Source organism: Saccopteryx bilineata, chromosome 5, assembly GCF_036850765.1.
Source record: "Saccopteryx bilineata isolate mSacBil1 chromosome 5, mSacBil1_pri_phased_curated, whole genome shotgun sequence".
NCBI lineage: Eukaryota > Metazoa > Chordata > Mammalia > Chiroptera > Emballonuridae > Saccopteryx > Saccopteryx bilineata.
In genome coordinates, this window is record NC_089494.1 from 240,271,604 (window position 1) to 240,298,065 (window position 26,462).

General features: G+C 39.4%; 1 protein-coding gene across 4 annotated transcripts in view; it reads left to right on the top strand.

Moving 5' to 3' along the window:
• ARAP2 (ArfGAP with RhoGAP domain, ankyrin repeat and PH domain 2) overlaps nt 1-26,462 on the top strand; it is a 179,100-nt gene that overhangs the window by 104,687 nt on the left and 47,951 nt on the right. For all 4 annotated transcript variants that reach the window (XM_066279125.1, XM_066279123.1, XM_066279126.1 and 1 more), the window contains exons 18-22: nt 225-423; nt 622-685; nt 15,768-15,931; nt 19,857-20,069; nt 23,637-23,742. In XM_066279125.1, the coding sequence (XP_066135222.1) occupies nt 225-423; nt 622-685; nt 15,768-15,931; nt 19,857-20,069; nt 23,637-23,742 (746 nt within the window). The remainder of the gene's footprint in view (nt 1-224; nt 424-621; nt 686-15,767; nt 15,932-19,856; nt 20,070-23,636; nt 23,743-26,462) is intronic.

Below are 26,462 nucleotides of genomic sequence, written 5' to 3' on the forward strand. Positions count from 1 at the left end.
TTTGAAATGCTTGATTAGCTGTTCAGTTTTAAGTTCATATTGCATATGGTATCAGTTTTAAGACTGATAGCAAGTTTAAAATATTATTTTGAAATTTAGGTTACTTCTAAATCTTTAAAATAGAAAAACAAAGATAATTTTTCCTCTTTCCCTCATATCTCTAGATAGGGAAGGGGTATCTTATTTTCACTGTCTTCATTACTTTTCTATATTTGTTATAACAGCATTTTGTTCCCTTTGTGGCTGAAAACTTAACAAAAGCTGACTATAATTTGATTGGTCAACTCGACTACAAGGACTGCCATGCCCTCGATCAGTGGAGAAAAGGCTGGTTTGCTATGGACAAGTCTAGTTTGCATTTTTGCCTTCAAATGCAGGAAGTTCAGGAAGGGAGAATGAACTTAAGAAGACTGCAAGAACTAAGTAAGATTTTTTTCCCTCATTTATATAGTTTGGGCACAATTATTTGTTGCATATGGTAATAGTAGCTTTTACATAAAATTATGAAAGCTCACTCCCAAACATATGACCAAGGAGTATTAGTAATTATATTTTTATGGATATTTAGTTGGTATTTTATAAATGTTCTTAAGAAATGTATTGATGTTTTTCTCCTTCTAGCAATCAGCACAATGGTTCAAAATGGGGAAAAAGTGGATATCTTGCTCTTGGTAGAAAAAGGGAGGTAAGTGCATTTTTTCTTTGACTCTTTGTATTAATAATTCTAGGGAGTGGGATGTTTTGGTTATCTTCTTGGAGGAGAACAGATTATTTTATAGCCGCTAGAAATTTTGTGAGGTGTGTGTGAGAGGGGTGTGTGTGTGTGTGTGTGTGTGTTTATATACTCATGACAAACTCAGTATGATAATTTTTGTAATTTTCTGTAGCTGTGGATCCCTCTGGCCATCCCATTAAGTATTTGGAAGCACTTTGGTAGTTGTAAATATATTTTCAGTGAAGGTATATGAGGAATGAATAATATCCTGATGAATTACTTCTGCATGTGAGTCATGCATAGCCAGTTTATCCACTTTTTCAGTAAATATGAAGCATCTGTGTCTCAGGAACTGTTACAGCTACTGATGATGCAGGGACTTACAGGTGATGATATGCACAGATTTGAATTTTATTCTAAGAACGGTGGGAAACTGCTTGATTTGAGAGCTGGGAAGTGGAATGATCTGACGTGTTTTTAAAGAAGTACTCTGACCCCAGAGGAAGAGGCTTTTGGAGGACAAGAGTGAAAGTGAGTGTCCAGCTGGGATACAGCCACTGAGGCCAGGCAAGAGGTGACATGCCTGGTACCACGGTTCGAGAAGTGGTCGGACGTACTGTGAAGGTAGCAAGGAGAGGTTCTGTGGGTGGATTGGATGAGTGTAAAGGTCAGGGATGACCCCAAAGTGTTTGGCCTGAGCAGTTACATGATGATGTGCTGTTTTGTCAGATAATAAATACAGGGGAGTAGAAGTCGGTTACTAGTAAGTTTGTAACTATCAATAGTAGTAGATCAAGAATTCGGTTTTGGCAGACAGCCAACTATATGGGAACTGATATTTTCAAACGACAGCTCAGATAAGGGCCTAATATCCAAAATTTACAAAGAACTCATAAAACTCAACAACAAACAAACAAGCAATCCAATAAAAAAATGGGAAGAGGACATGAACAGACACTTCTCCCAGGAAGAGATACAAATGGCCAACAGATATATGAAAAGATGCTCAGCTTCATTAGTTATTAGAGAAATGCAAATCAAAACTACAATGAGATACCACCTCACCCCTGTTAGATTAGCTATTATCAACAAGACGGGTAATAGCAAATGTTGGAGAGGCTGTGGAGAAAAAGGAACCCTCATTCACTGTTGGTGGGACTGTAAAGTAGTACAACCATTATGGAGGAAAGTATGGTGGTCCTCAAAAAACTGCAAATAGAACTACCTTATGACCCAGCAATCCCTCTACTGGGTATATACCCCAAAACCTCAGAAACATTGATACGTGAAGACACATGTAGCCCCATGTTCATTGCAGCACTGTTCACAGTGGCCAAGACATGGAAACAACCAAAAAGCCCTTCAATAGAAGACTGGATAAAGAAGATGTGGCACATATACACTATGGAATACTACTCAGCCATAAGAAATGATGACATCAGATCATTTACAGCAAAATGGTGGGATCTTGATAACATTATAAGGAGTGAAATAAGCAAATCAGAAAAAAACAAGAACTACATGATTCCATACATTGGTGGAACATAAAAATGAGACTAAGAGACATGGACAAGAGTGTGGTGGTTACCAAGGGTGGGGGGGGGAGGGAGGACATGGGAGGGAGGGAGGGATAGAGTTAGGGGGAGGGGGAGGGGCACAGAGAACTAGATAGAGGGTGACGGAGGACAATCTGACTTTGGGTGAGGGGTTTGCAACATAATTTGATGACAAAATAACCTAGACATGTTTTCTTTGAATATATGTACCCTGATTTATTAATGTCATCCCATTACCATTAATAAAAATTTATTAAAAAAAAAAAAAAGAAAAAAAAAGAATTCGGTTTTGGAAATGATAACCTTGAGCTATCTATTTGGTAGCGAAGTGGGGCTGGTAAGTAGGCATTTGGAGATACGAGTCTGGAATTAAGTGGCAAGGTGAGTGGGGATGCCACTTGGAGAGTCACCAGTAGAACTGGCCAAGGAACTTGACAGATTCATTTAGAGAAAGAGCATAGATAGAAAGAGACTTAAGCATTTAGCCCTAAGGTTTCCAGTATTTAGAAGTTGGGAAGATTAGAGTGATCTAGAAAAAAAACCTAAGAAGGAGCCACCAGGGTCATATCACAGCAGTTAGGAATATATAGTCTCTTAGACAAGACATTTTACTCACTAATTTCTTGTTATTTGGACAAGAAACCTTGTGAATCACCGTCTCTTAACACAGATTCAGAATGTTTAGCTCTCTAAGGATACAAGGTAATTTGCTATATATAGAACAATGTAAAAATACAGCCGAGTCAGCCTCCCCTCTGGGTGTTTCCCTTGCTGGTGTCGAGAATAATGACTCTCCGTAGTTCCCTGAACCTGTCTTTGCTCCAGCTTCTTGGGAGGACACCATCAACAGTTCAGACAGCAAGGGTATTGCTGATGAGGTATTTATGTCAGCGTTCATTTTTTAATTTACACGCATAATTAGGATTTTATGTTTCCACTTACTATTTCTGGGATTATAATGGTTCATGATACTTGAGATTCCGATTTTTGGGACCAGGTGATGGTTTTACTGTACTGTCAGAGTACTGTTAATTAAATGTTCAGAAATACTAATGAGGCAGTATTATGTATTGGTGGTACTGTATTCTTAAAGACAAGCACAAATGCAGTTTTTACAGTCATCTATTAATATTTATGAAATGTCTGCTGCCTGCCACCTCCACGGCTGGAAAAAGTGGTCAGCAATACAGCTATGGAATCTGAACTCACATAACCAAATAAGCAGCAGTTTGCTGGTTGAATTTATTGGGCTTATCATTTATATATACTGCTCACAAAAATTAGGGGATACTTCAAAATGAATGTGAAGCAATAAAATATCCCCTAATTTTTGTGAGCAGTATACATTTTTAGGGTACGATAGCTAAGGATTTTTGAACCATTTTCAGTCTAAGGAGGATTTGACTAATGCTACGCAGGTCTTAATTAAAATGTAGCAAACGTGGATTAGAATTTCTCAATATGATGAATTTTTATTTAGTGGCTATTGTTGCATGCAGTGAGTCCCCTTAGAGATGAAAGATGAGGGAGCAAGAAGACTGCTCTGTTACTTTGTAACGTACTGACTTTTCCCCTGGACTGTAGGAGTAGGGAGCATATCTGAGTTCACATCATAGTTGAAAACTGATGGCATTCCAAAATAATGGTCAAAGCTACACAATCATGTTCTTGATAATAATTTCAAAGTCTTTATCTACCCGTGTCAGTAGCAAGTTATGTTGAAAGTCTGTTTCCAGAAGGAAGAGCAAGAAGGTCTGAGGGTAGGAGCAGGAGAGATACAGGTCCCAGATACATGAGCATGGTGTTTCCCTTCTTCTCTTTGAAGAGCTGCCATACAGAATGCAGCATTACAGTATAACTGTACCACACTGTGCTCTACGGCCATACCACCCTGAACGCGCCCAATCTAGTCTGTACCACACTGTGCATCTTGATTTTACTTGCTTTTTTGTGTTCTGCAAGTCAGTAATATTCTGATGATAACAGTAATACAGTGATGGGAATGTATAGGATTTACCTGTTTTAAGTGTTTAAACAACCTTCCAGTGCCTCTATGATATTGAAGAGAATACTCTAGTTTGAAGTCAAAGTACAGTCAATTGGTAACTTAACGATCTAAATTTTTTTCTTTCGTTTTTATTTTATTTTTGACAGAGAGAGAATGAGAGAGAGGGACAGATAGGGACAGACAGACAGGAAGGGAAAGAGATTATTGCTTTCTCATATGTGCCTTGACCTGGGGGCTACAGCAGAGCAAGTGAACCCTTGCTCAAGCCAGTGACCTTGGGCTCAAACCAGCAACCTTGGGCTCAAGCCAGTGACCATGGGGTCATGTCTATGATCCCACACTCAAGCCAGCTACCCCGGGGTTTCGAACCTGGGTCCTCCACATCCCAGTTTGATGGTCTACCCACTGCGCCACTGCCTGGTCAGGCTAAATATTTTCCTTTCTAAAACAAGTGCTACGTGTTAATCTACCAATACTTTTGTACAGCTCATTCTCAAGAATTAAATCAACCAAGGGATCCAGAGCCCGAATAAACAATATGTTACTGGAATTTAAAATTTCATCATTTTATTAGAAAATAAAATTTTTCCTGGCTGGATAGTTCAGTCAGAGTGTCATTCTATATATAAAGGTTGCAGGTTTGATCCCCTGTTAAGAACACACAGGAACAGAAAGATGTTTCTGTCTTTCTCTCCTTCCTCCTCTCTCTAAAATTAACAAATAATAGAAAAAAAAAGCCTGGCCTGTGGTGGTGCAGTGGATAGAGCGCTGATCTGGAACACTGACGTTGCTGGTTTGAAACCCGGGCTTGCCCGGTCAAGGCACGTATGAGAAGCAATCAGTGAACTGCTACAGTGAAGCAACTACTTCTCATCCCTCCTCCCTCCTCTCTATCTCTCTGTGAAATCAACAAATGAAATCTTAGAGAAAAAAAATTATAAAAATAATTTTAAAAAATTAAGAAATAAATATTTTAACAGAAAACCTATAAAGTTTTACTAGAAAAAAATATCCATACAACGCTTCCGTAATTAAAGATGAATCAGAGGAAGAGAAGTCAGAAGTGTGAACAGAGGAGACTCAGCACAGGGGGAGGTGAGTAGAGTAGGTTATAAACCCTTTCAGAACAAGGAGTGTGTGGGTGTAACCGCACCTGTGTGTGGTAGAAATAGGGTCTCACGTGTATTTGTTTACACATATATGGACCTGTGTAACATGTATATGCACATATAGAGATTACGTAAACAAATGGATTTGAAACAGGGAATGGTGGGCAAGAGCAAGGTTGGAAGACAAGCTGGGAGTTAAGGAGTTTGATTTTAGACCTGTTGAACAGGAGGTGCTCGTCAACACTTAAGGGGAAATGCCGAGGTGGGGGTTATATTTGTGGGTCTGATGTTCACGTAAAGGTGGATGGAGTGGAGGTACTAGATTTTGAAGTTCTTCCTCTATAGTAGGAAGAAGATAAGCTCCTCACCGGGCAGGGTCTGAGAGTGAGGAGGGAGGGAGCAGCACGTTGGCACCTTGGTGAGTCTGCGTCATTTTGGAGGTGGGGGCAGTTGTCAGGAGGAGGAGCTGTCCTGGATATTAACTAGTTTACCCAGGTTGTGAATCGAGAAACCAAGAAAGTGTGTCACAAAATCTAGAAAGAGTTTCAAGAAGGAGGGAATAGTGAAGTGTCAGGTGCTGCCCGGTGAGGACTGGTACTCCATTAATAAGTGGTGTGGACCCGTCTGGTGAGGTTAATAAGTGGTGTGGACCCGTCTGGTGAGGTTAATAAGTGGTGTGGACCCTGTCTGGTGATGCTGGGAGAGCAGACGTGACAGAACAGAAGCTGGGGTACGGTGAGGCGGGAACCGGGTCCGCTGACACAGGTGTGGAGGAGAGTTGGCCAAGGAGGCCTGGAGGTTAAAAGGATTCTCGAGGTGGAAGCGATGTGACCCAGAAAGGGAATGTGTGTGCAGTTTGTTGTGAGATGGCTTGAGCTTGTGCAACCTTAAATTCCAATGGGAAAGAGACTCAAAAGAGGACTGACTGAAGGTATAAGAGAGTGGACGACAGGAGAACAGTTACCACAGGAAGAGAAGAGGAACTGACAGATGGTTTTGAATGTTGATAACTTTCTAGATTCGGTGGTAGGATGTGTGAGGGACTCCCATCTGATGGTGTCAGTTCTTTGTAAACTAGGGGGTAAGGATGACTCCTGAGCCATTGGCCTGGCTCACTTTACAAATGGTTGTATCATTTACTGAGATAGGGAATATATACTTCTCTCCCAGTACTCAAACAAGGCCCGCTAATTCTAGATGGGATTGTTTAAGAGCTGTTCTAATACCATGTCCAAATAAGAGAATTTCATTGCTCTACCCTCTTTTCCATCTCTTTTGATCTATTAGCCCCTTGAGAAATAACAACTGTGAGCTAAAGTAAATTGTGTTAGACTTGTCAATGACAGATAAAATTGTGGCTTTAGGAAATAAAACAACTCCCAATTATTCATGTCGATGGCATATAGAGATACTGAATAATTGAAAGACTAAGAAACCAACCAGCTGTAAGTTTTAAACTTTTATTTATTTTTTGCTAGTAACCGCTAGAACCAGAATTGGAAATTATAAATAAATGTAATGAATTAATTTCACATTTTTCCCTGTCCTTGTCTACCTTTGATTAAAGTGCTAAAACATATTTATGTTCCTTAAAGGCAAGGAGGAGAAAAACCCCTCTGAACTAGAAAAGTTCATAAATTGATAATCATCCTCTGAATATAGGCACTATGTAGATATATACTGTAATCTTTGTGGTAATTTTCCATATGCATAACATGAGTGCCTTTAGACAGATAAATATTGCAATAATATTTTTTATGCACAGAGCACTTTTGCTCTAAAAAGCTCTAAACAGAAGGTGTTCCAGATGGTGTCGCTTTAATGTGTATTCTTTGTATACTTTAAAAATTATTATTTTGGAAAAATAAAGCTTTCTTGATTACACTTAAGAGTTCCTGGCATGCTGTTTGGTGCTGTTACTTGCTGTTTTTGGGACTGGGTCCTGGGCTTTCCTCTTATGCCTTAATCAGAATTTTTGTATGCAAAAAAAAAACCCACCAAAAAAAACCAAACCATGTTTTTGAGTATCTATTGTTTATTAGTGAATGTTCTGGATCACAAGTTCAGAAGGCATTTTCCTGGTTATATGTTCATATTAACTGGAACATTTAATAGATTATAATATCCTGTTCTTAAAATTTGAAAACTATTTGTATACTTTAGTCCACAGTTTCTGTATATCTCTTTCTGATAAATAACCTGCTGTGTTCATCATCTTCACATTAAATAGCTTCTTAACCATTTGTCAGACACCCATTATTAAGCTTTTACTGAAAGGTTGTTGGTTTTAATAAATATACAGTAAACATGAATGAAGAACTCAGCTGCGTTATTAGAAAAGTCTGGTACGGGGTGTGTGTGTGTGTGTGTGTGTGTGTGTGTGTGTGTTTTGTTTTCTTTGGTTTTGTTGTTTTTAAGATTCCTTGGTTGACTTACAGTAAAACATGATGCACTTAATGGTTCCCAAGCCTGATTGCATTCGGTTTTAATTGCAAATTCCAGGCATAAAGGGGCTACCACTGGAGAATAAACATTTTATCATTATGTCCCACAATTATGAAACAGATTACTTTTCTCAATTTAGGACATTAGCACCCTAAGTTTAAGGTTCTTATTTCATATCAACTTACTGCATGTAATATTTTCCTTCCTTGAATTGTGTTTTCTAGCAGCTATGTTAGTAATACTCTAGAGGGTGAATTATCTTAAAGTGTTTTCTAAATTGTGCATGTAATTGCAAATTAAATAGTAGCCGATTGCCCACCATATCAGCTTGACTGTTTTTGTAACTTTCTGATAGTTTAATTTGAATGTTGCCAAGGTAAACAAGAGATTTTCTCCCCTCACCACACGAGTGTTCAGATTTATGTTGTGAAGTGTTTTGTAGTTGTTGTTAAAGAGAATTATGGTAAAGGGAATACAGGACTAACAAAAGGTGGTTTTAAAGTATATATTATTTGCTTGAAATTTATTTCAATCAGTTCAAAGCCCCTTCTGTATATAAAATGTAAGCTTACAAATAAATGAGATTTGTGGAGAAAATGCAAAAGAATGTAAAGATCCCATCTTGATAAAAAAAAAAGATTAGGCTATTTTTTTTTCAAAACAAGTGTTTTCAATTGGATCTGGAATTCCTAGCTAGAATTTCAGTAGGAAACAATGAGACAACCGAGAGACTAACATATTGCAGGAGGCAGAAACAGTAGGTTCAGAGAAAGAGGATGGGCTGTGGAACTAATGTAGTCCAGATGGGCTTAACCTTGCTGTCTTGAGGAGGATGCAGGAACCAGCAGGCCTAGAAGACATTGACGCCACATTATATAGTATTAGCAATTAAGTTTCATTAACAGCTTGCCTTGTTCTGGAAGGGACTGCAGGTCTGTTACAAGGGTATAGAAGACTTCTTTTTAAAGGATATTTTAAAACTATTTTAAAAATTACTTTTTAAAATGATTTGGATTCCTCCAACAGCCAGTCTAACACTATTAAAGGGTGTGTGTGTGGATGTGGGTGTGAGAGAGAGAGAGAGAGACAGACAGACAGACAGACACAGAGAGATAGAAAGAGGGATAGATAGAGATTGACAGACAAGAAGGAAAAGAGATGAGAAGCATCAATTCTTCATTGTGGCTCCTTAGTCTCCTTAGTTGTTCATTGATTGCTTTCTCTTATGTGCCTTGACCAGGGGGCTACAGCAGAGCAAGTGATCCCTTGCTCAAGCTAGCGACCTTGGGCTCAATCCAGCGACCTTGGGCTTCAAGACAGTGACCATGGTGTCATGTCTATGATCCCATGCTCAAGTCAGCAACCCCATGCTCGAGCTGGCGACCTGTGGTTTCAAACCTGGGTCCTTCCTCCGCATCCCAGTCCGACACTGTATCCACTGTGCCACCGCCTGGTCAGGCAACACCATTAAAGGTTTTGAGCAGACTCAGAACAGGGTTGAGTCTCAATTCCTATATTATTAATATAGTATATAATACTGTACTATACACATGTTAGTAATGCTATAGCATAGAATTATATATATACTGTGTATATATACTATATAGCATATAATGCTATATAGCATAGAATTATATATATACTGTGTATATATACTATATAGCATATATATATATACTATATATATTGTATATATACTACATAGCATAGCATTATATAGTATAGCCTATGAGTGTATAGCAGTGAGATTGAAAAACTAGAGCCCTTGCCTTTCTCAGGGAATCAGGTGCCTTGACATATTTTATTGTACTGTGGGATTCAGGAAGAACAAGCTACTTAGGATAACATTTTCAACTGTATTAATCTTGCGACACACTGTCTGCATCTCCAGATTTTCTTAATAATTGTTTGCCCATTTCTGGCCAGAAGTCCATCTCTGTGCAGCAGTTTCTTATCTGAAGTTAGGAAAAAATACTGTATCTCTGTAAATGAAAATGAAGGTAATTTATAGCTGCAGTGATGAAATTACATTTGCCAGACTCCTATTTCTGAGAGCTATGAAGAAATCACTCTCCTTGTACCTGCCCTCTCAGTTCAAACAACCAGGAAACTGGACAGAATAGATGAACCATCTGCTTTCAGACGTGGGGACGATGGGTATTCCAGGGGGTGATCACGGAGGGAAGGGGAGCAAAGGAAGTGAGACTTAAGACCACCTTGGCTCCCTCTCTGCAGGCGCTTTTCAGTCCCCAGCCCGGTCAGTGGGGAGACCCAGCAGAATGTGGCGGTGCTGCTACCCTGAAGAGGAAGGGTTAGAAGTTCGGGGAGTCTGTACTTGCTAAAATGTGCAGGGTGGAGTGTCAGAGCAGAGGTAGATGTGTCGAGAAAGAGCTTCAGAAATCTTCCTCAGGTCTCACTGCCGTCCCAGCTCCTCAGCAGGTGAGGCTCCGCGACACAGGCAGGAACAGCTCCCACAGTGGGGCTACACGTGGAGCAGTTCCCTTCCGTCCCAGCTCCTCAGCAGGCGAGGCTCCGTGACACAGGCAGGAACAGCTCCCACAGTGGGGCTACACGTGGAGCAGTTCCCTTCCGTCCCAGCTCCTCAGCAGGTGAGGCTCCGCGACACAGGCAGGAACAGCTCCCACAGTGGGGCTACACGTGGAGCAGTTCCCTTCCGTCCCAGCTCCTCAGCAGGCGAGGCTCTGTGACACAGGCAGAAACAGCTCCCACAGTGGGGCTACACGTGGAGCAGTTCCCTTCCGTCCCAGCTCCTCAGCAGGCGAGGCTCCGCGACACAGGCAGGAACAGCTCCCACAGTGGGGCTACACGTGGAGCAATTCCCTTCCGTCCCAGCTCCTCAGCAGGCGAGGCTCCACGACACAGGCAGGAACAGCTCCCACAGTGGGGCTACACGTGGAGCAATTCCCTTCCGTCCCAGCTCCTCAGCAGGCGAGGCTCCGTGACACAGGCAGGAACAGCTCCCACAGTGGGGCTACACGTGGAGCAATTCCCTTCCGTCCCAGCTCCTCAGCAGGCGAGGCTCCGTGACACAGGCAGGAACAGCTCCCACAGTGGGGCTACACGTGGAGCAGTTCCCTTCCGTCCCAGCTCCTCAGCAGGCGAGGCTCCGCGACACAGGCAGGAACAGCTCCCACAGTGGGGCTACACGTGGAACAGTTCCCTTCCGTCCCAGCTCCTCAGCAGGTGAGGCTCCGTGACACAGGCAGAAACAGCTCCCACAGTGGGGCTACACGTGGAGCAGTTCCCTTCCGTCCCAGCTCCTCAGCAGGCGAGGCTCCACGACACAGGCAGAAACAGCTCCCACAGTGGGGCTACACGTGGAGCAGTTCCCTTCCGTCCCAGCTCCTCAGCAGGTGAGGCTCCGCGACACAGGCAGAAACAGCTCCCACAGTGGGGCTACACGTTGAACAGTTAGTTCCCAGAGCATAGTGTTCGGGTGTGTTCAAATTCCATCCAGCTGTGTGAGACCTCATTAAACACATAGGGCATTGGTAAAGACCCCAGAAAAGGAACTCCTTAGTATCGGGGCCAGGCCAGCCTCCAAGTAAAAGCTGATCTGTTTTTACCTAAGCTTCAAAAATAGACCTCCAAAAGATCAGCTTTACCCCACAAGTAATTTAGTGGCCCTTGTCAAACAGGCAGATTTTGCCAACACAAACATCAGTATTCTAAAGGAAAACCACACTGAGGCTGCTGGTTCAAAAACCTGTGCTTGCCCGGTCAAGGCAGATGCAAGAAGCAACTATTGTACTGCGAGTTGATGCTTTCCACTCCTCACCCCCCTCCCCTTCTCTCTCTCTCAGATCAATAAAGGAAGATAACACAGTTCTGGCACTCAGTTAACACTCACAATGTCTAGCATATGATTAAGGTTACTAGTGATAAGAAAAAGCTGCAAATCAGTTGATAGGAACTTATCCAGAAATGAGAAAGATAATGGAATTAGCAAAGATTCTAAACAGTGATTTTTAAATATTATAAATATTTTCAAAGATGTAAAGAATAACAAACATATCAAGAAAATATGAATAACTAAAAAAAAAAGTATCAAATGGAACTTTTAAAGCTAAAGAGTATGTTATCTGAAAAACTTTCACTGGATTGGCTTAACCTAAGAGTAGACTCTATATAAAATAACACTAATGAACCACAAAGCATGAGAATAGAAAAATGATCAACACTTAAGCGCGGGGAGAAAAGACTAAAACCAATCACCAGCGCCTCAGGGACTTGTGGGACAGTATCAAGCAGTCTCAGTATAATTGGAACCCAAGAGTGAGAGAAGAGAAAGATGGCTTATAAAAATATATGAAGAAGTGTGGCTAAACATTTTCTGAGTTTGATAAAAACTGTAAACCCACACATACAAAATCAACATACTTCAAGCATGATGAAGTCCAGTGTGAGGAAAAATGTCTCAGAGGAAAACACATGAAATATGGAGACAAAGGTGAGAATGCCTGGTTAAAAGCAGTTCAAACTAGAAGATAGTATAATGATATCTTTTAAAATGCTCCCCCCTTCCAAAAAAAGAGAAGAGAAAAAGGGGAGGGAGAACCTCAACAAAATATCTAAACCAGCAGCTGTTAACCTAAAATACTCTATTCAGCAAAAATATTTTTCAGAAATGAAAGAAAAATAATGTATTTGTAGGCCAAATAAATGCTGACACGCTAGAAGATTCAGTGTTTTTATTTTTGTATACTTAGCGTATTATTTGCTTTTTACTTTTAAAGTGTTCTTTAGTTACATAAGTGAATTTATTTTTATACAAATTTATTAGTTCTATTATGTGTGAAGCCATTTCTGGTTCTTGTCAGTAGACTAGGCTCAAATATGATAGACCACACTCTGTGGTTATTATATTGCAATTTTGAGAGAATTGTTTTTATTAGTTCTGGGACTTGGTTTCTGGGTCTGATTGAACTGTCTTGATTCATTATAGGATATTGGGATGTTTCTTTATATGGCTTTGAGGTACCCTTTAAAACTCATGCTTGGGAAATGGACAATTAGAATAATTCTCTCTACAATTAGGATTCAAAATAACGTTTCAGATTTTCCAGATGTAAATGAATGTTTCTTTGGGATTCTTATCCAGAAATGTAAAATGGTTCATTGGTAACACTTGAAATCACTAACTCCACCAGCATTTGTGTTGAAAATATCTTTTGATGTTTTTTTCAATGTGCACAGAGTTTAGATAAGCATCAGGGAGGAAAGTTGTTGAATTGATGCAGTTAAATGTCAAACCTCTGCTGCACCAGATGATGTATTTTAGGATTCAGTCCTTGACAAGTTGACTCAGGACTTAGCTTGTCATTCGTTTTACCCCTCACCAGTCCCACAAGGAGACAACTAAGTTTGTCATCATGGGATTTCTCCTGACCAGAAACGAAGTTTGAAGTTTGAAACATTCACAGTTAATGGCAGAATTATATTGGTATTTTGGGAGTGCCATTGCATTTTGGATTTCTTTCACTGCTTGCTGAAACACCTACTGTAGGGCTTTGTTTAAAAACAAATAGTTTCAGATATATCTAATTTAGAGCTTAATTATCAGGTAAAACAAAACAAAAACAACTAAGGCGCAAAACAAGTTAAGATTCTCTTTACCTAAACTCCTGAGTTTAGCCATCTGTAACTTTAGTGAGGTCTAACAAGGTGTAGGGGCTTGAAATTTCTCGGGGAAATGACCAGAGTTACACAGTTTCATTTAGATAAATATACCCAGCCATAGAATGTTCTTGAACTAAAGATGAGGTAAGAGAAACGACAAAGGCTGACACATGTCAGGAATCTCATTAGAGTGGCTGAATTCCGTCAGAATAAAATGAGAAAGCCTGGGGGTCAGGGCTGCTATAGTGATGTAGAAAAATAAAAACAGTAGCTAAAGATGCCAGGAAGCAAGTGATGGAGGTGCTGGACGTTAGTGAAGTAGGCCCTCACAGCGAGTTCAGATCCTGCGTAACTGTGGTGAGGTGCAATAACTTTGTCTTCTTGGAGGAGCATTTCAAGGAAAGAAACTGAAGGAAAAAAAGGTTTTTTATTTTGTTCTTCCATTAAACTAGGGTCAGTGGATTATCAGGAAGGTAAGAGTTAACCCTCCCTCTGAGGAACACGGAAGACCCAGAGTGACCCAGGCTTACACAGCACATTCCCCACTGAGTCCAGAGGAACGCCCGCATAGATTGAAGTGGAGTTTAAATAGTTTTACTACGTTGGTGCAAACACACTCAAATACATTAGTGATTACTTTAACTGGAGCTTCACATCAGTATTTATATCTAGTGATCGGACTTTGAAACTATTACGTGTACCTACTAAATGTCAGACGTTGTGCTAATGACTAAAGATACTTAAATGCTTTTCTTGTTTGCCTGTGTGAGGTTTGGATTCTGCTAAGATGTTTTCAAACATAGAACAGATATTAGAATGGAGGGCAGAGCAGCTACTAGGGATTGAGAAGGGACACCTGTTACACATGAATGTAGGCGGGACATCAGGGTGGTCACCTGGAGTACTGGGGGGGCGAGTTGGAGTTGCCAGCCAAAGCGCATGAACTGTTTATTACAGAGCTAAGGAGATGGGCAGAATTGAACAGGAATTATGGGCCCGATCATGAAGGCCTTTTAATCTTGAAAACCCCAGAGGTACAGAAGAACAGTGATCAAGAAGTGATGTCATTAGATTTGCATGTTAGAAAGATCATTCCGGCAGCCCCAAAGAGTCAGGATGAGATGGGTGGAGAATTGGGGAACGGATTCTATGCAGGGGGGGGTTAGTTTCTTCAAGAAGCATTTTAAGGACTTGAAATAAGGCAAGGTTGGAAAAAAGAGGAGGCAAAGCAAATATGCCAGGGAACTGGAACCAGCATTTTGTGACTGAATTCATGTGGCATTGATGAAGGTGTGGGTGTTGTGTGTGTGTGTGTTGTGTGTGTGTATGTTGTGTGGGGGAACTAATCTATTAATCCTAAGTTTCTGCTGGGATAAGTGGAGAATCATAGTATCTGTTTAGTATGAGGAGGCAGAAAGGTTTGAGAAGCCTGTGACACATTACGGTGAAGGTGCCCAAGGATTAATGTTTCTTAGTTATTAATATTACATTTATCCAGTGCTGGGAAAAGCACAGGTATTATCCTCATTTTGCCAGTGATGCACTGGAGGCCCTGAGAGGGCTGGGGACTCTCCCAGGTCACACGGGAAGTAGTGCAGAGCTAGAACATGAGTTCTGGACGTGGTCCAATTTCCCACTGTCCTCGCTGTTTCCAGCCTTTGCTTTTTGCTTAGGGAGACTCGATTTATAAGAGTAAGTTACAGCCTGGAGATGAAGCCTTGGGATTCCCCAATTTGTGTATGGGGGATGAGACCACAGGCTTGAACGATGTCTTGGTGGAGAGGCCTTGGAGTTCTTGTGAGTTCACTGAGGTTACAGCTTCATTTTCAGAAAGAGTAACTGAGCTCGGATAAGAAGCTGACCAGAAAGCTCAGAGGCAAGCCAGAAAGAATTGTGCCACAAAGCCAATTGAGTAGGCTTTTCTCTTTCTCTCTTTCTCAAGAAAGAAAATCATCAACAGTTGTAAGTCTTGAAAAGTATAGTCACATATTTCCAATAGCCATCAGCAGTGATGCTTACCAGAACCGTTTCAGTCCATCTGCGGAAGGAGCATCAGAGTGGCGGGGAAATGGAAGGAGGGGAGACCGCAGATTCAGAGAACTTCCTCTCCTTCATGGGGAGAGATGACCATACAGGACAAAGAGGCATTCTGAGTGGGAGCTAATGGTCGATGGAGGGTTTTTCTTCTCATGGGTCAGACAAGATAACATGTATGGATTTAAGAGTCATCTGTCCAGAAGTAAGAATTCTTTTTAAGCAAAATTATAATTTGAACTGCTTTTGAAACTTCACAGAACATTATACATCCGTGGGCACACCAAGCTGGATTTCTCAGTCTGGCATACTGCAATTGCGAAAGCAGCAGGTACAGATGGCAATGCTTTGCAAGATCAGCAGCTCAGCAAAAACGACGTGCCCATTATCGTGAACAGCTGTATAGCATTTGTTACGCAGTATGGTGAGTATCAAGAGTTTTTATTCAACCCCAGAACTCCTAGTATCTTTCTTACAGGTTTTAAGTGGTACCTCCTTTGGACTGAATTAGAGCCTTTTGTAGTTGTTAAGTACATCAGTGAAAAATAAAAACAGTCGCTGTTCAGTAAAAGGCCATTCCTTCTCCCAGTAAAACTCATTTAAATTATGGAACGTACTTTTACCATTTTCTTCTTCCTTTACATGCATAAAATTTTTAAATCACATTTTGAAAGAATCTGTGTCGTGAAGTGTATATTGAAAATGGATTGAAGAATATTTTTCAGATGGTGCAAGCCTACAGTCAGGTCTCGGGGAACTCAGTGTGCTGCCTCAGCATGGCTTTAGAAATGGCAAATCATAAGATAATATATGAAAGAATTTACTTTTTTAGCATGCAAATAAGAGTGTATGTATGTATTTCACTTACCATGTTATTGGTCACATGTTTATATTAAGAATCATGGTTATTGATTGTAATAGTGTTGACTTAATTGTAACAAAAATTTTAATAGTGTGTAGATAGTAAAATAGCTAACGAGTTGATGCCTGCATGGTCCAGTTTCACTTTAATATACAGCGGTAATATTTTAGATAGTATTGAAAAGCAAACGTATGCCTTTATTCTTCCTGGTTATTTTCAAATTACTGTGAATTCTTCAAATTCCTTCTTTCTGTTACATGTTTCCTTAATACTCTAGAAGCTAGAAATTCCTTGACTATATGTTTAATATAAAAATATTTCTACTTTTTAATCTGTAGATAAATATGCCCTTGAGTTAGATTACAGATGTGGAAAAGAGTAAAATGATTGATCTGGTATTTTGGAAGGTGTATTAACTTTTCTTGTTTTCCTAAAATTAGAAATGCGTTGGGGTGTTTTTTAGTTGAAAGAAAGTATTGTTAGTGAGGGAGCTGCAGTAAAACACTGTGTGTTCAGTTGGCTACTTATTTATTGGGTCTTGTGTGCCAGCCGCTGACCTTGGTGCTGGAAATATGGCGGTGTGAGTAGAAAGTTCAAGACAAACCCGTGGCTTATGCGTATTCTGCATGAGAACTGGCAGCAAACTGATGTGTAACAAAATATCAGAAATAACAGAAGCAATGAGGAAAATAATTGTGGAAATTTATGATATTCGTATATTAATCTAATTTCTTTTAGGAATAGTGCTGTTTTAAGTATTTTTACTTCATACATAATCCAAGTATGATTATCATTAATATTCAGATATGTTGTTTGAATTATACCTCTACATTATATGGGCATTACTCTGTGAGGTTTCTTCCCATGATAGTATGTTTATGAATTTATCTGCTGTAATCATCTGTTTATTTGAAAATGGGGCAGAGAGAAGGTTATCATCTTCATTTTATCAGTTATTCAGTTTAGTGCAGTTGTATGAATGAATTGCACACATGCTATGTTTTGGCAAGGGCATAACCTCATTGGGAATTTTCATATCATGTTAATTTTACAATGACATAGAGTCTTTCTTAAGCTGACAACTGATTAAAATAACTTGACTAGCTCTAGTGTATACAATTCCATGTTTCTCTAGGGAAATCAGAAGTTACTTTGTGATATTTATTTGAATTTAAAATCATTAAGCATTAGATTGTTTTCAACTAAATTTCATACATTATATCTACTTTGTAACTCTAACACAAGGTACATTAGCTTGCATATTAAAGTAATAAAGCCAGTGAAAGACTTTATTTTTTTAATGTTTTTTAATAAGCAGAACTTGAGGAAAATCCCCATGGTATTAAAAAATGTCCAGTGATTACAGGATGCAGGTGGTCAGCTCAGAGCCTTTCAGGTCACATTTAGTTTTAACTTTTGACCTTTGGGTTAAAATTTAAAGACCAATATTTTTGTGTGTTCATTGTGTCAAGATCTGAACTTGACTGAGTTCACAGTATGAACTTTAGAATTTTCATTTTTTAAGAGTTACAATAGTTAGTTCTTGGGGGAAATTAATTTATGTAAACAAAATTGTGTTCACATTCACATTTGGTTAACTTAGTTGATTACCAGCTATTAGAAATTCACTCAGCTAGGAACGTAGTATCTCAGAAACTTACAATTGTTTTTTGTAGAATTTGCTTATTCTTGCATTAAGTGATCATTTATTGAAAATCTGCTAATTCTTTTAGGTACTATATAACTGTTCTCTACAGAGAATAAGCATGAACCTTGCCTTCTAGGGCTTTATAGATTTGTGGATCAAAGACAAACAAGTGGGCAGTTACATCTCAAGTGTACAAAATTCTGTGGTAGAGCATTTCTGAGGTTAGTGCAGATGTCTGTAAGGATAAATCTTACCCAGAGTAGGGGTGGCCATGGAAGAATTGGGGGAAAGTCATTTGCATATATTGAGATGGAAGAACTAAATAAAGGGTATGATGAGATTGGACATGAAATAGTGAATGGAGCAAGAGAAGAATTCATTCTGTTAAATTATTTTGATTTGTCTATATGTATAAGCATGGTGTATGTGCTTGTTCATGTGTGTTGTATGTATATGGCATATGTTTATTCAAATGTGTTTGAAATCTTTGAAATTAAAACCTGGGTGAAAAAGTACATGTAAGTGGTTGAAGTCATAGGTTGGGTGGGTTTACCCTGAAAATTTTGTGGGGAAGTAGAGAAATAAAGAGAATGGAGGTTAGATTCCTAGAATTGCTGGTAAATACTAGGTGAGCAGAATAAATAGACCAGAAGAGTGACCATAGAGTAAGGGGGGGTATGATATATTGCCATGAAACCATGAGATTAAAATAAATTTATTGGAAATTCATTTGGAATGTCAAACACTGCAGCGGATTCTCATTACATAAAAACGAAATAGCATCTAGCCAATAAGTTGGCACTGATATTCTTTTTCTGTGTGTGACAGAGACAGAGAGGGGACCAATAGGGACAAATAGGGAGGGAGAAAGATGAGAAGCATCGATTCGTTGCAGCTCCTTAGTTGTTCACTGATTGCTTTCCCATATGTGCCTTGACGGGGGGAGGGGTTACAGCAGAGCAAGTGACCCCTTGCTCAAGCCAGAAACCTTAGCTCAATCTGGTGAGCCTTGTGCAGACCAGATGGGCCTGCGCTCAAGCCCATGACCTCAGGATTTCGAACCTGGTTCCTCCGTGTCCCAGTCCGACATTCTATCCATTACGCCACCACCTGGTCAGGCACACTGATATCTTGATGAAGATTTTCCTAATAGAGTGGGAATTGGGCACAGAATGTGTGCTTAAAGGATTAACAGGGATGTGCGGTGGTAGGAACAATAAATAAAGGAAACTCCGTTTAGTTTTGGAAGTAAGAGAAAAGAGACCAGGGAGGGGCAAGGGAGGCTTTTTTTTTTTCGTATTATCTGCTTTGTGTTCAACATCACAATCACTTCTCCTCCTATTAACCACTATTATTTCTATTATTTTATATGAGCACTTGAATCAATAACTCTGTAAAAAAGAAGACCCAACTCTTCATCTGTGAGAAGGTGAAGGTGGGAACAGACAGATACTAATATACAAAAACAAGGGCAGAGGGTTGAGGAAATTTATACCAGAGAGCTTCAGTTTTGTCAGTGAAATTGGAAGCAAGTTATATTCTAGGCAACTAAGTAAATATAGGGCACTTGCTCTAAAAGAACAATTAAAAAAGATAGTCTGAAGAACTGGGGGAAGGGCTGGCCAGGGTCTTGCTAAAAGCCGAGGCTGATATACAATATTTCATCATGTTTCCATTGTAAATACTAAAATTAGGGGGACAAGCCTTTTCTCCTCATACGTATTTCTATCAATGCTTGGATAATGATTTCATCTTGCTCATCCAATTTGTTCAATTTTTAAGATATCAATGTACATTTTGATTTTAGATTTCTTTCATATAACTTTTTTTTTCTTAAAGGTTTAGGGTACAAATATATCTATCAAAAGAACGGTGATCCATTACACATAAGCGAACTCCTGGAGAATTTCAAAAAAGATGCAAGAAGCTTTAAACTGAGGGCTGGAAAGCATCAGCTTGAGGACGTGACAGGCGTGCTGAAAAGTTTTCTGTCTGACGTCGACGATGCACTCCTTACTAAGGAGCTCTATCCATATTGGATTTCTGCTTTAGGTAATGCACGTACTGCAGATGATTATAAATGTTCGCTTTTTAATTGGATGATTAAATTTTAAAACTCTTCTTGGATAAGCTGAAAATTTAATTGAAGGGAAAAATGCACATATGCCTCAGAAGAGAAATTGTATAAATAACAATAGTTATTTACATCTACCTAAAAAGAAATTTATAGTAATAATTGTTAAGGCATGTTTTACATATTTAGTTTTCAGTAGATTTCTTAGTTCTTACTCTTCTTGAACTTGGGAAGTGTTATGGTCAAGTCCATGTATGCTGTTAGTTTCTCATTATGATTGAACTGAAAGGTTTAATATAAGATTGGTTTTATAAGATTTTCCCATATGGCTCTTTTCCTCTATTATTTATTTTTCTTCATTGGAATACCTAATGACAATTTTTTACTCTTTATTTTCTCTATATTCCATTAAATGAAGTTAGAAATCTTTGCTACAGTGTAAGAGAACCTATTTAAGAAACAACTCTGGAAAAGTAGTTTTATAATGAATGACTAATTTGGTCAAAATGATTTCAGTAAAACTAGATTTATTTTCATTAATTCAAAACAACTTTTATAGAAACATTAAAACAATATAAAGAGTTCAAAATATAACTATTGTCTTTAATTCCATCTTTTCAATAGAGCTACTTTTATTTTTATATTTTATTTTGTGGTCTTAGTCCCACATCTATAATTTATTTATTATATATAAATACTTTATTAAATCCCAAACATTTTCCATATATTTACAGTGTTTTCAAAAAAATGGATTTTCAGTCTTTATTTTCATATCAAATTTTAAAGTTTATCATTTGAATTATATCATTAACTTACTAATAGATTCCTTTCTGGCACATTTAATCTGTTTTAAGATTTATTTGGTGGCCTGACCTGTGGTGGTGCAGTGGATAAAGCGTCAACCTGGAACCCTGAGGTTGTCGATTCGAAACCCTGGGCTTGCCCGGCCAAGGCACATATGGGAGTTGATGCTTTCTGCTTCTCCCCCTCCCCTTCTCTCTCTCTCTCTCTCCCCCCTCCTCCCTCTCTAAAATGAATAAATAAAATATTTTTTAAAAAAAGATTTATTTGGAAAATGACCTTAGAATTTGACAGTACGATATTGCTCTGTTGAGAAATGGGTTTTTTCTTTGAAAGTATTTGTTTACTTTAAAACATCAATATGATATTTGAAGGAATTAATTTTGACATGTCACAAACCATCCACAATTTGAAATATTATTCTAAGAATGACCCTATTAGCACCAGCAAGAACAGAATATTGTTATAAAAATAAAGCTTTTCACAGTATGCCTAAGTCAGAAGTCTTTTATTTGTTTCCCGATATTTCTCAAATCAATAGGTTTAACTCTAATCACAAGAAGAGTTGACTGTACAATTTTCTGGGGTATAAAATATGGAGTTATATGATACCTTGCCACCTTCATGTTTGTTTTAAAAAGATTTTATTGTATAGTTTAACTGTATATAGTTCTTTATAGTATCTGTCTTACAAAGATTTAAATTTTGTCTTCATTATAATATTAGTGACCAAAAACTGTGTGACACATAAGCTTTTGCTGAATTGTCAGATTCAGTGACAAAGCGCTGTCTGTGATGTCTGTCTACCTGGAGGAGGTATTGGGGAGTGGCTTCGTGTGTCAGAGAGGACTGCATTCACCTTTCACTTGGGTGTGAATTCTTTGAGAATTTACTTGGAGAAGACTTTGAATACTGAGTCAAATAGCCCTTAAAGTCTTTGGCTTTCAAATTCCCTGCTGCTCTCACCCTGACCTTTCAGAAGTGCCCTGTGCTGTTTCTGACAAGGCTAAACCAGAACTCTGGGTGACCTCATGGAAGAGCTCTCTGGGGTCCTGTGCAGCCAAGGCGAAGGATGTCTTCCAGTGACAAAGCACTTGCTTATATGATATATGATCTGTTCTTCTAGGAACACTATTAAATTGTCTGAAGTCTGTGTGGCTAGTTGAATAGTTCATTATATTTTCTGTGTGACCTAAAATCTGTCTTAAGTTTTACTTTCCATTTGCTTAGGCTTGGTTTTGAAAGTGTCATTTACTTTTGTTTTTATAAGATTTGTGAAAATGTGCTATACCAGAATGACTTCTTGTAATAAGTACAGTAGTATCAATTAACTTTTTATTGAATAAATACAATTATTTCTGTAGTTAGAAACAGGATGACACAAGGGTAAGTGTTTGGGTTATACTAGGGATGACAGTTAATTCTTTTTTACTATTTACTGATTTTAGAGAAGGAGAGAATGAGAAAGATAAACATCAGTTTTTTCCCCCCACTCATCTATGCGTGCATTGGTTGATTCTTTATGTGCCCTAACTGGGGATCGAACCTGCAACTGGGGCACACCATGACGATGCTGAGCTGCCCAGCTAGGGGGCCAGTGGTTAATTCTTCATTCACTTCCAGTGTGATATCTGAATGTAATCTAGGTGTTTGCCCCTTTTGCTTTTATAGTCATTCATCTGCCAATGCAGATAAGTCAATATGACTGTTTACTTTTATAGATCTCTATGCAGGCTAAATAAGCACAAAGGAGCTATCAGTTGCAGTATGGAATAGGAATGTGTTTCAAAATGTGTCATAGAGGTTTTTACCTCCCCAAGGATCCTAATGCCCTTTACAAGTGACCACGTACTTCTAAAGAATTATTCATTTGCCGCTGGCTTTCTGTGAATAGAGTAGGCAGGGCTAAACAGAAAATGAAAAAGTCTGGTTTCCAAAAGTAGTTGGGAATTTAGAGGGAATATATGAGTACAATACCCTCGAGTTACAAAGTCAGCAGTTATTTCCCCTGTGAGCTACTAGTAGGTTAGACTTCTTCTAAGGACTAGAACTTTGGGGGTTCCTATGTTTAATTTCTCCAAGTATGTATTTGACTTCCTGGGGTGAGGAGAGTGGAGGGTAATTCCTTCTTGTCATCTGCGCCATGACTAACCAAGTTCTGTCCGTGACGAAGGCCAAGGGCCCGTCCTCCTGTAAGTCAGTATCGTAGCTATCTGGAGCTGCACACGACTTCTACTGTCCCCTTTTCTTTTCCAAAGAGCTGAAGGTGCCAGGGCTGGTGAAATTTCTTGGACCTGCTGGGTAGTGCACAGTTCACAGCTCTGGGGTGGTTAGTTTTTGGAAGATTTCTATGATTTCACAAGGGAAAAAAGAATAGTAATGTCAAATACAAATAGCAAAATCTTTTCATAGTCAGAGTTCAACTACTTTTGGCTTATCTCTTCAGTTTTTACTCCACTTTGAGTTATTATTTGAATATATTCCTATTAGATGAAGTTCAGTAGTCCATAAAGTAGAAAATAAAATACAGCCCTGGGTTTTGAATAAGAACTGTAGCATATAGCCATGGAATGTTTATGTAAATACTTTTCCAGGATTATAGAAGTTTGAATATTTTTCTGTTAAAACATGATTGTATCGCTTAGTGAAATATAATTGTGAATATTGTTATATAATACTATTAAAAGGCAAATTTTTAATACAGTTTATTACATTAGACTTAAAGTTTCTTTTTTAACCTCTAGATACCCAAGATGACAAGGAAAGAATTAAAAAATATGGAGCATTTATACGTACACTTTCAGGGGTCAACCGAGCAACACTGGCAGCTATAATAGAACATCTCTACAGGTGGGTGCATTCAGGAATTTTCTAGTTCATTTCAAACATGGCACTTGATAAGTTATTATTTCCGGAATTGTTAAGTACTGTGGTTAACTTGCTACATGTGACTGCAAATCTTTCACTATATATTAAGAGTGGTTTCAAAATTAAACTTTCAAAGTTAATTAAACCATTAAACTCTTGTTTTACTGTCTCTTTCTGTAATTAAGATGCATTTCAAATAATGACCCTAGAGAGTTTCTTCAACGAATTAAAAATAGTCATGTACAGTATCTTCAAGTGCATAAGCAAGACTTGGGAACCTCATTTAGGAGGGAGGTGGCTAAGCTGACCTGTGGTGGTGCAGTGGATAAAGCACTAACTGGAAAGCTGAGGTCGCCAGTTTAAAACCCTGGACTTGCCTGGTCAAGGCACATATGGGAGTTGATGCTTCCTGCTCCTCCCCACTTCTCTCTTTTTCTCTCTTTCTCTCTCGCTCTCCTCTTTCTCTAAAATTGAATAAATAAAAAAATCTTAAAATTTTTTTTTTTTTAAATAAGAAGGAGGTGGCTAAGAGAAGGGAAGGGCGGAATTGTATAGCAGGACTCTGTGAGTCCCTGTTTTCTCATGGTGGATTCTTCATTAACTCATCTCTTTACCACCAGTTTGTATCTGGCTGGACTCGAATGTATTGGTGTCAGACTGTTGATCTGATGAGGAAATTTTGAACATCAGAAGCTTTGTCTATGTCAGAGCATGTGGTCCCCTGTATTTGGGAGGATAGGAGGAATATAATGGTAGCTTGAATAATGACACTTCAAGGATGAGGATGTTTGAAAATAACCTTTTACGTTAAAACCAAAGATTTGCTTTGCGATCAGCGAAAACGACTATTTTTTTTTTCTTTTCTTTTTTTTTTCTGAAGCTGGAAACAGGGAGAGACAGTCAGACAGACTCCCGCATGCGCCCGACCGGGATCCACCCGGCATGCCCACCATGGGGCGACACTCTGCCCACCAGGGGGCGATGCTCTGCCCATCCTGGGTGTCGCCATGTTGCGACCAGAGCCACTCTAGTGCCTGAGGCAGAGGCCACAGAGCCATCCCCAGCGCCCGGGCCATCTTTGCTCCAATGGAGCCTTGGCTGTGGGAGGGGAAGAGAGAGACAGAGAGGAAAGCGCGGCGGAGGGGTGGAGAAGCAAATGGGCACTTCTCCTGTGTGCCCTGGTCGGGAATCGAACCCGGGTCCTCTGCACGCTAGGCCGACGCTCTACCGCTGAGCCAAGAAAACGACTATTTTTTAAGGAATATATTGTTGTAGCCTCCTGTCTGGATGCAGTTCTCCCTTGAATACATTTCTGGGAAGCTGAATTCTGCTCGAAGTACTCCACTTCGAGTCTATATTCAGAAATCCTCCACCATTTATTTTTCTTCTTCATCTTTTCCAGCCACCACTCCTCATACATGTAAACTCTATGACTATCAATCTGGTTTTCTTTTCTTTAAAAAAAATTAATTGAATTTTTTTGGGGTGACACTGACAACATAATTTTACAGGTTCCGGGGCCCAGTTCCACAGCACATCCCTGTACCCTGCATTGTGTGTCCATGCCCACGAGTGAGATCTTCTGATTTTCTTATTGCACCAGATAAACATAGTCAGCAGAGTCCTAGCTCTATGCCTATGAGACATTGGGACACATTTTCTTTTTCAATAATTTTAGTAGTGACCAGGCTGCTGCAATTTATTAATTTTTAAACCTTGAGTTACACATCATTATTCTTACAATTCTTAATTCAGTTTAGAATTTGAGATAACGCGTTCATTTCCTTCCTTCCTTCCTCACGCCTTTTCCTCACCTCACATATAGTTTAGCTTCTGTTGTGTGCAAGACGGTGCCTGTCGGAGTCCATGTGGGCACAAATATTTGATAATAATATGTAGATGACAAAATCATTAAGTCTGCAGTTCCCAAAGGGAGCCCCAAGGAGCCGGGGATGTTACTGTAGACTCGGTGCTGCAGGGCACTGGATGTATTTAAAGGAAGCACAGCAACATTGGAGCAGATTTTCCTACAGAAAATGATATCGTGAGCCATGGACTTGTAGAGGAGGGACTGAGTCACTCGTTGTGTGTGGAGGTCCAGGGGATGCTTCAGATTTAAAGAGACATATGAACTGGGCATGCAGTAGTATAGTAAGTATAAGGAATGAGCCAAAGGCACTTTCTCGGAAACAGGTGTGCCAGGAGAGGAGGTGGTTTGTAGCTGGCGGCAGGAGGTTGTGAAAGGCTCTATGAATCATGCAAAAACGTTCAGGGTTTATTCCTTTAAGCGATAGGCGGTGACTGAGTAAATCTGTGCTAGGATAATAACCCCTGTAATGGGATGGTTGGGAAGAGGTTAGAGTAGAGGCAGAGAAACTAATTAGGAAACAGTTTGAATGGGCTTCCAACGAGAAGGCCTGAGCGAGAAGAGACTGAGCAGGCTGAATAAGGAGCACCAGGGAACGCTAACATGTGGGGGCTGAAAATACAGGAAGAAAAGGAACACGCCACACTGTAGGTGCTTTGGCCAGAAATGAAGGCAGCAATCACACTGCAGTGTGATTAAAGCAACACTGTCCGACTGTGAGATGCCTAGATTCTAGTAACAGAGACCAACCTGCAGATATGTTTTCCAGATGTTCACAGCCTAGTGTAGAAGAATACAGAGGTGGTTTTGAGAAGGGTGTCCAGTTATTACATTC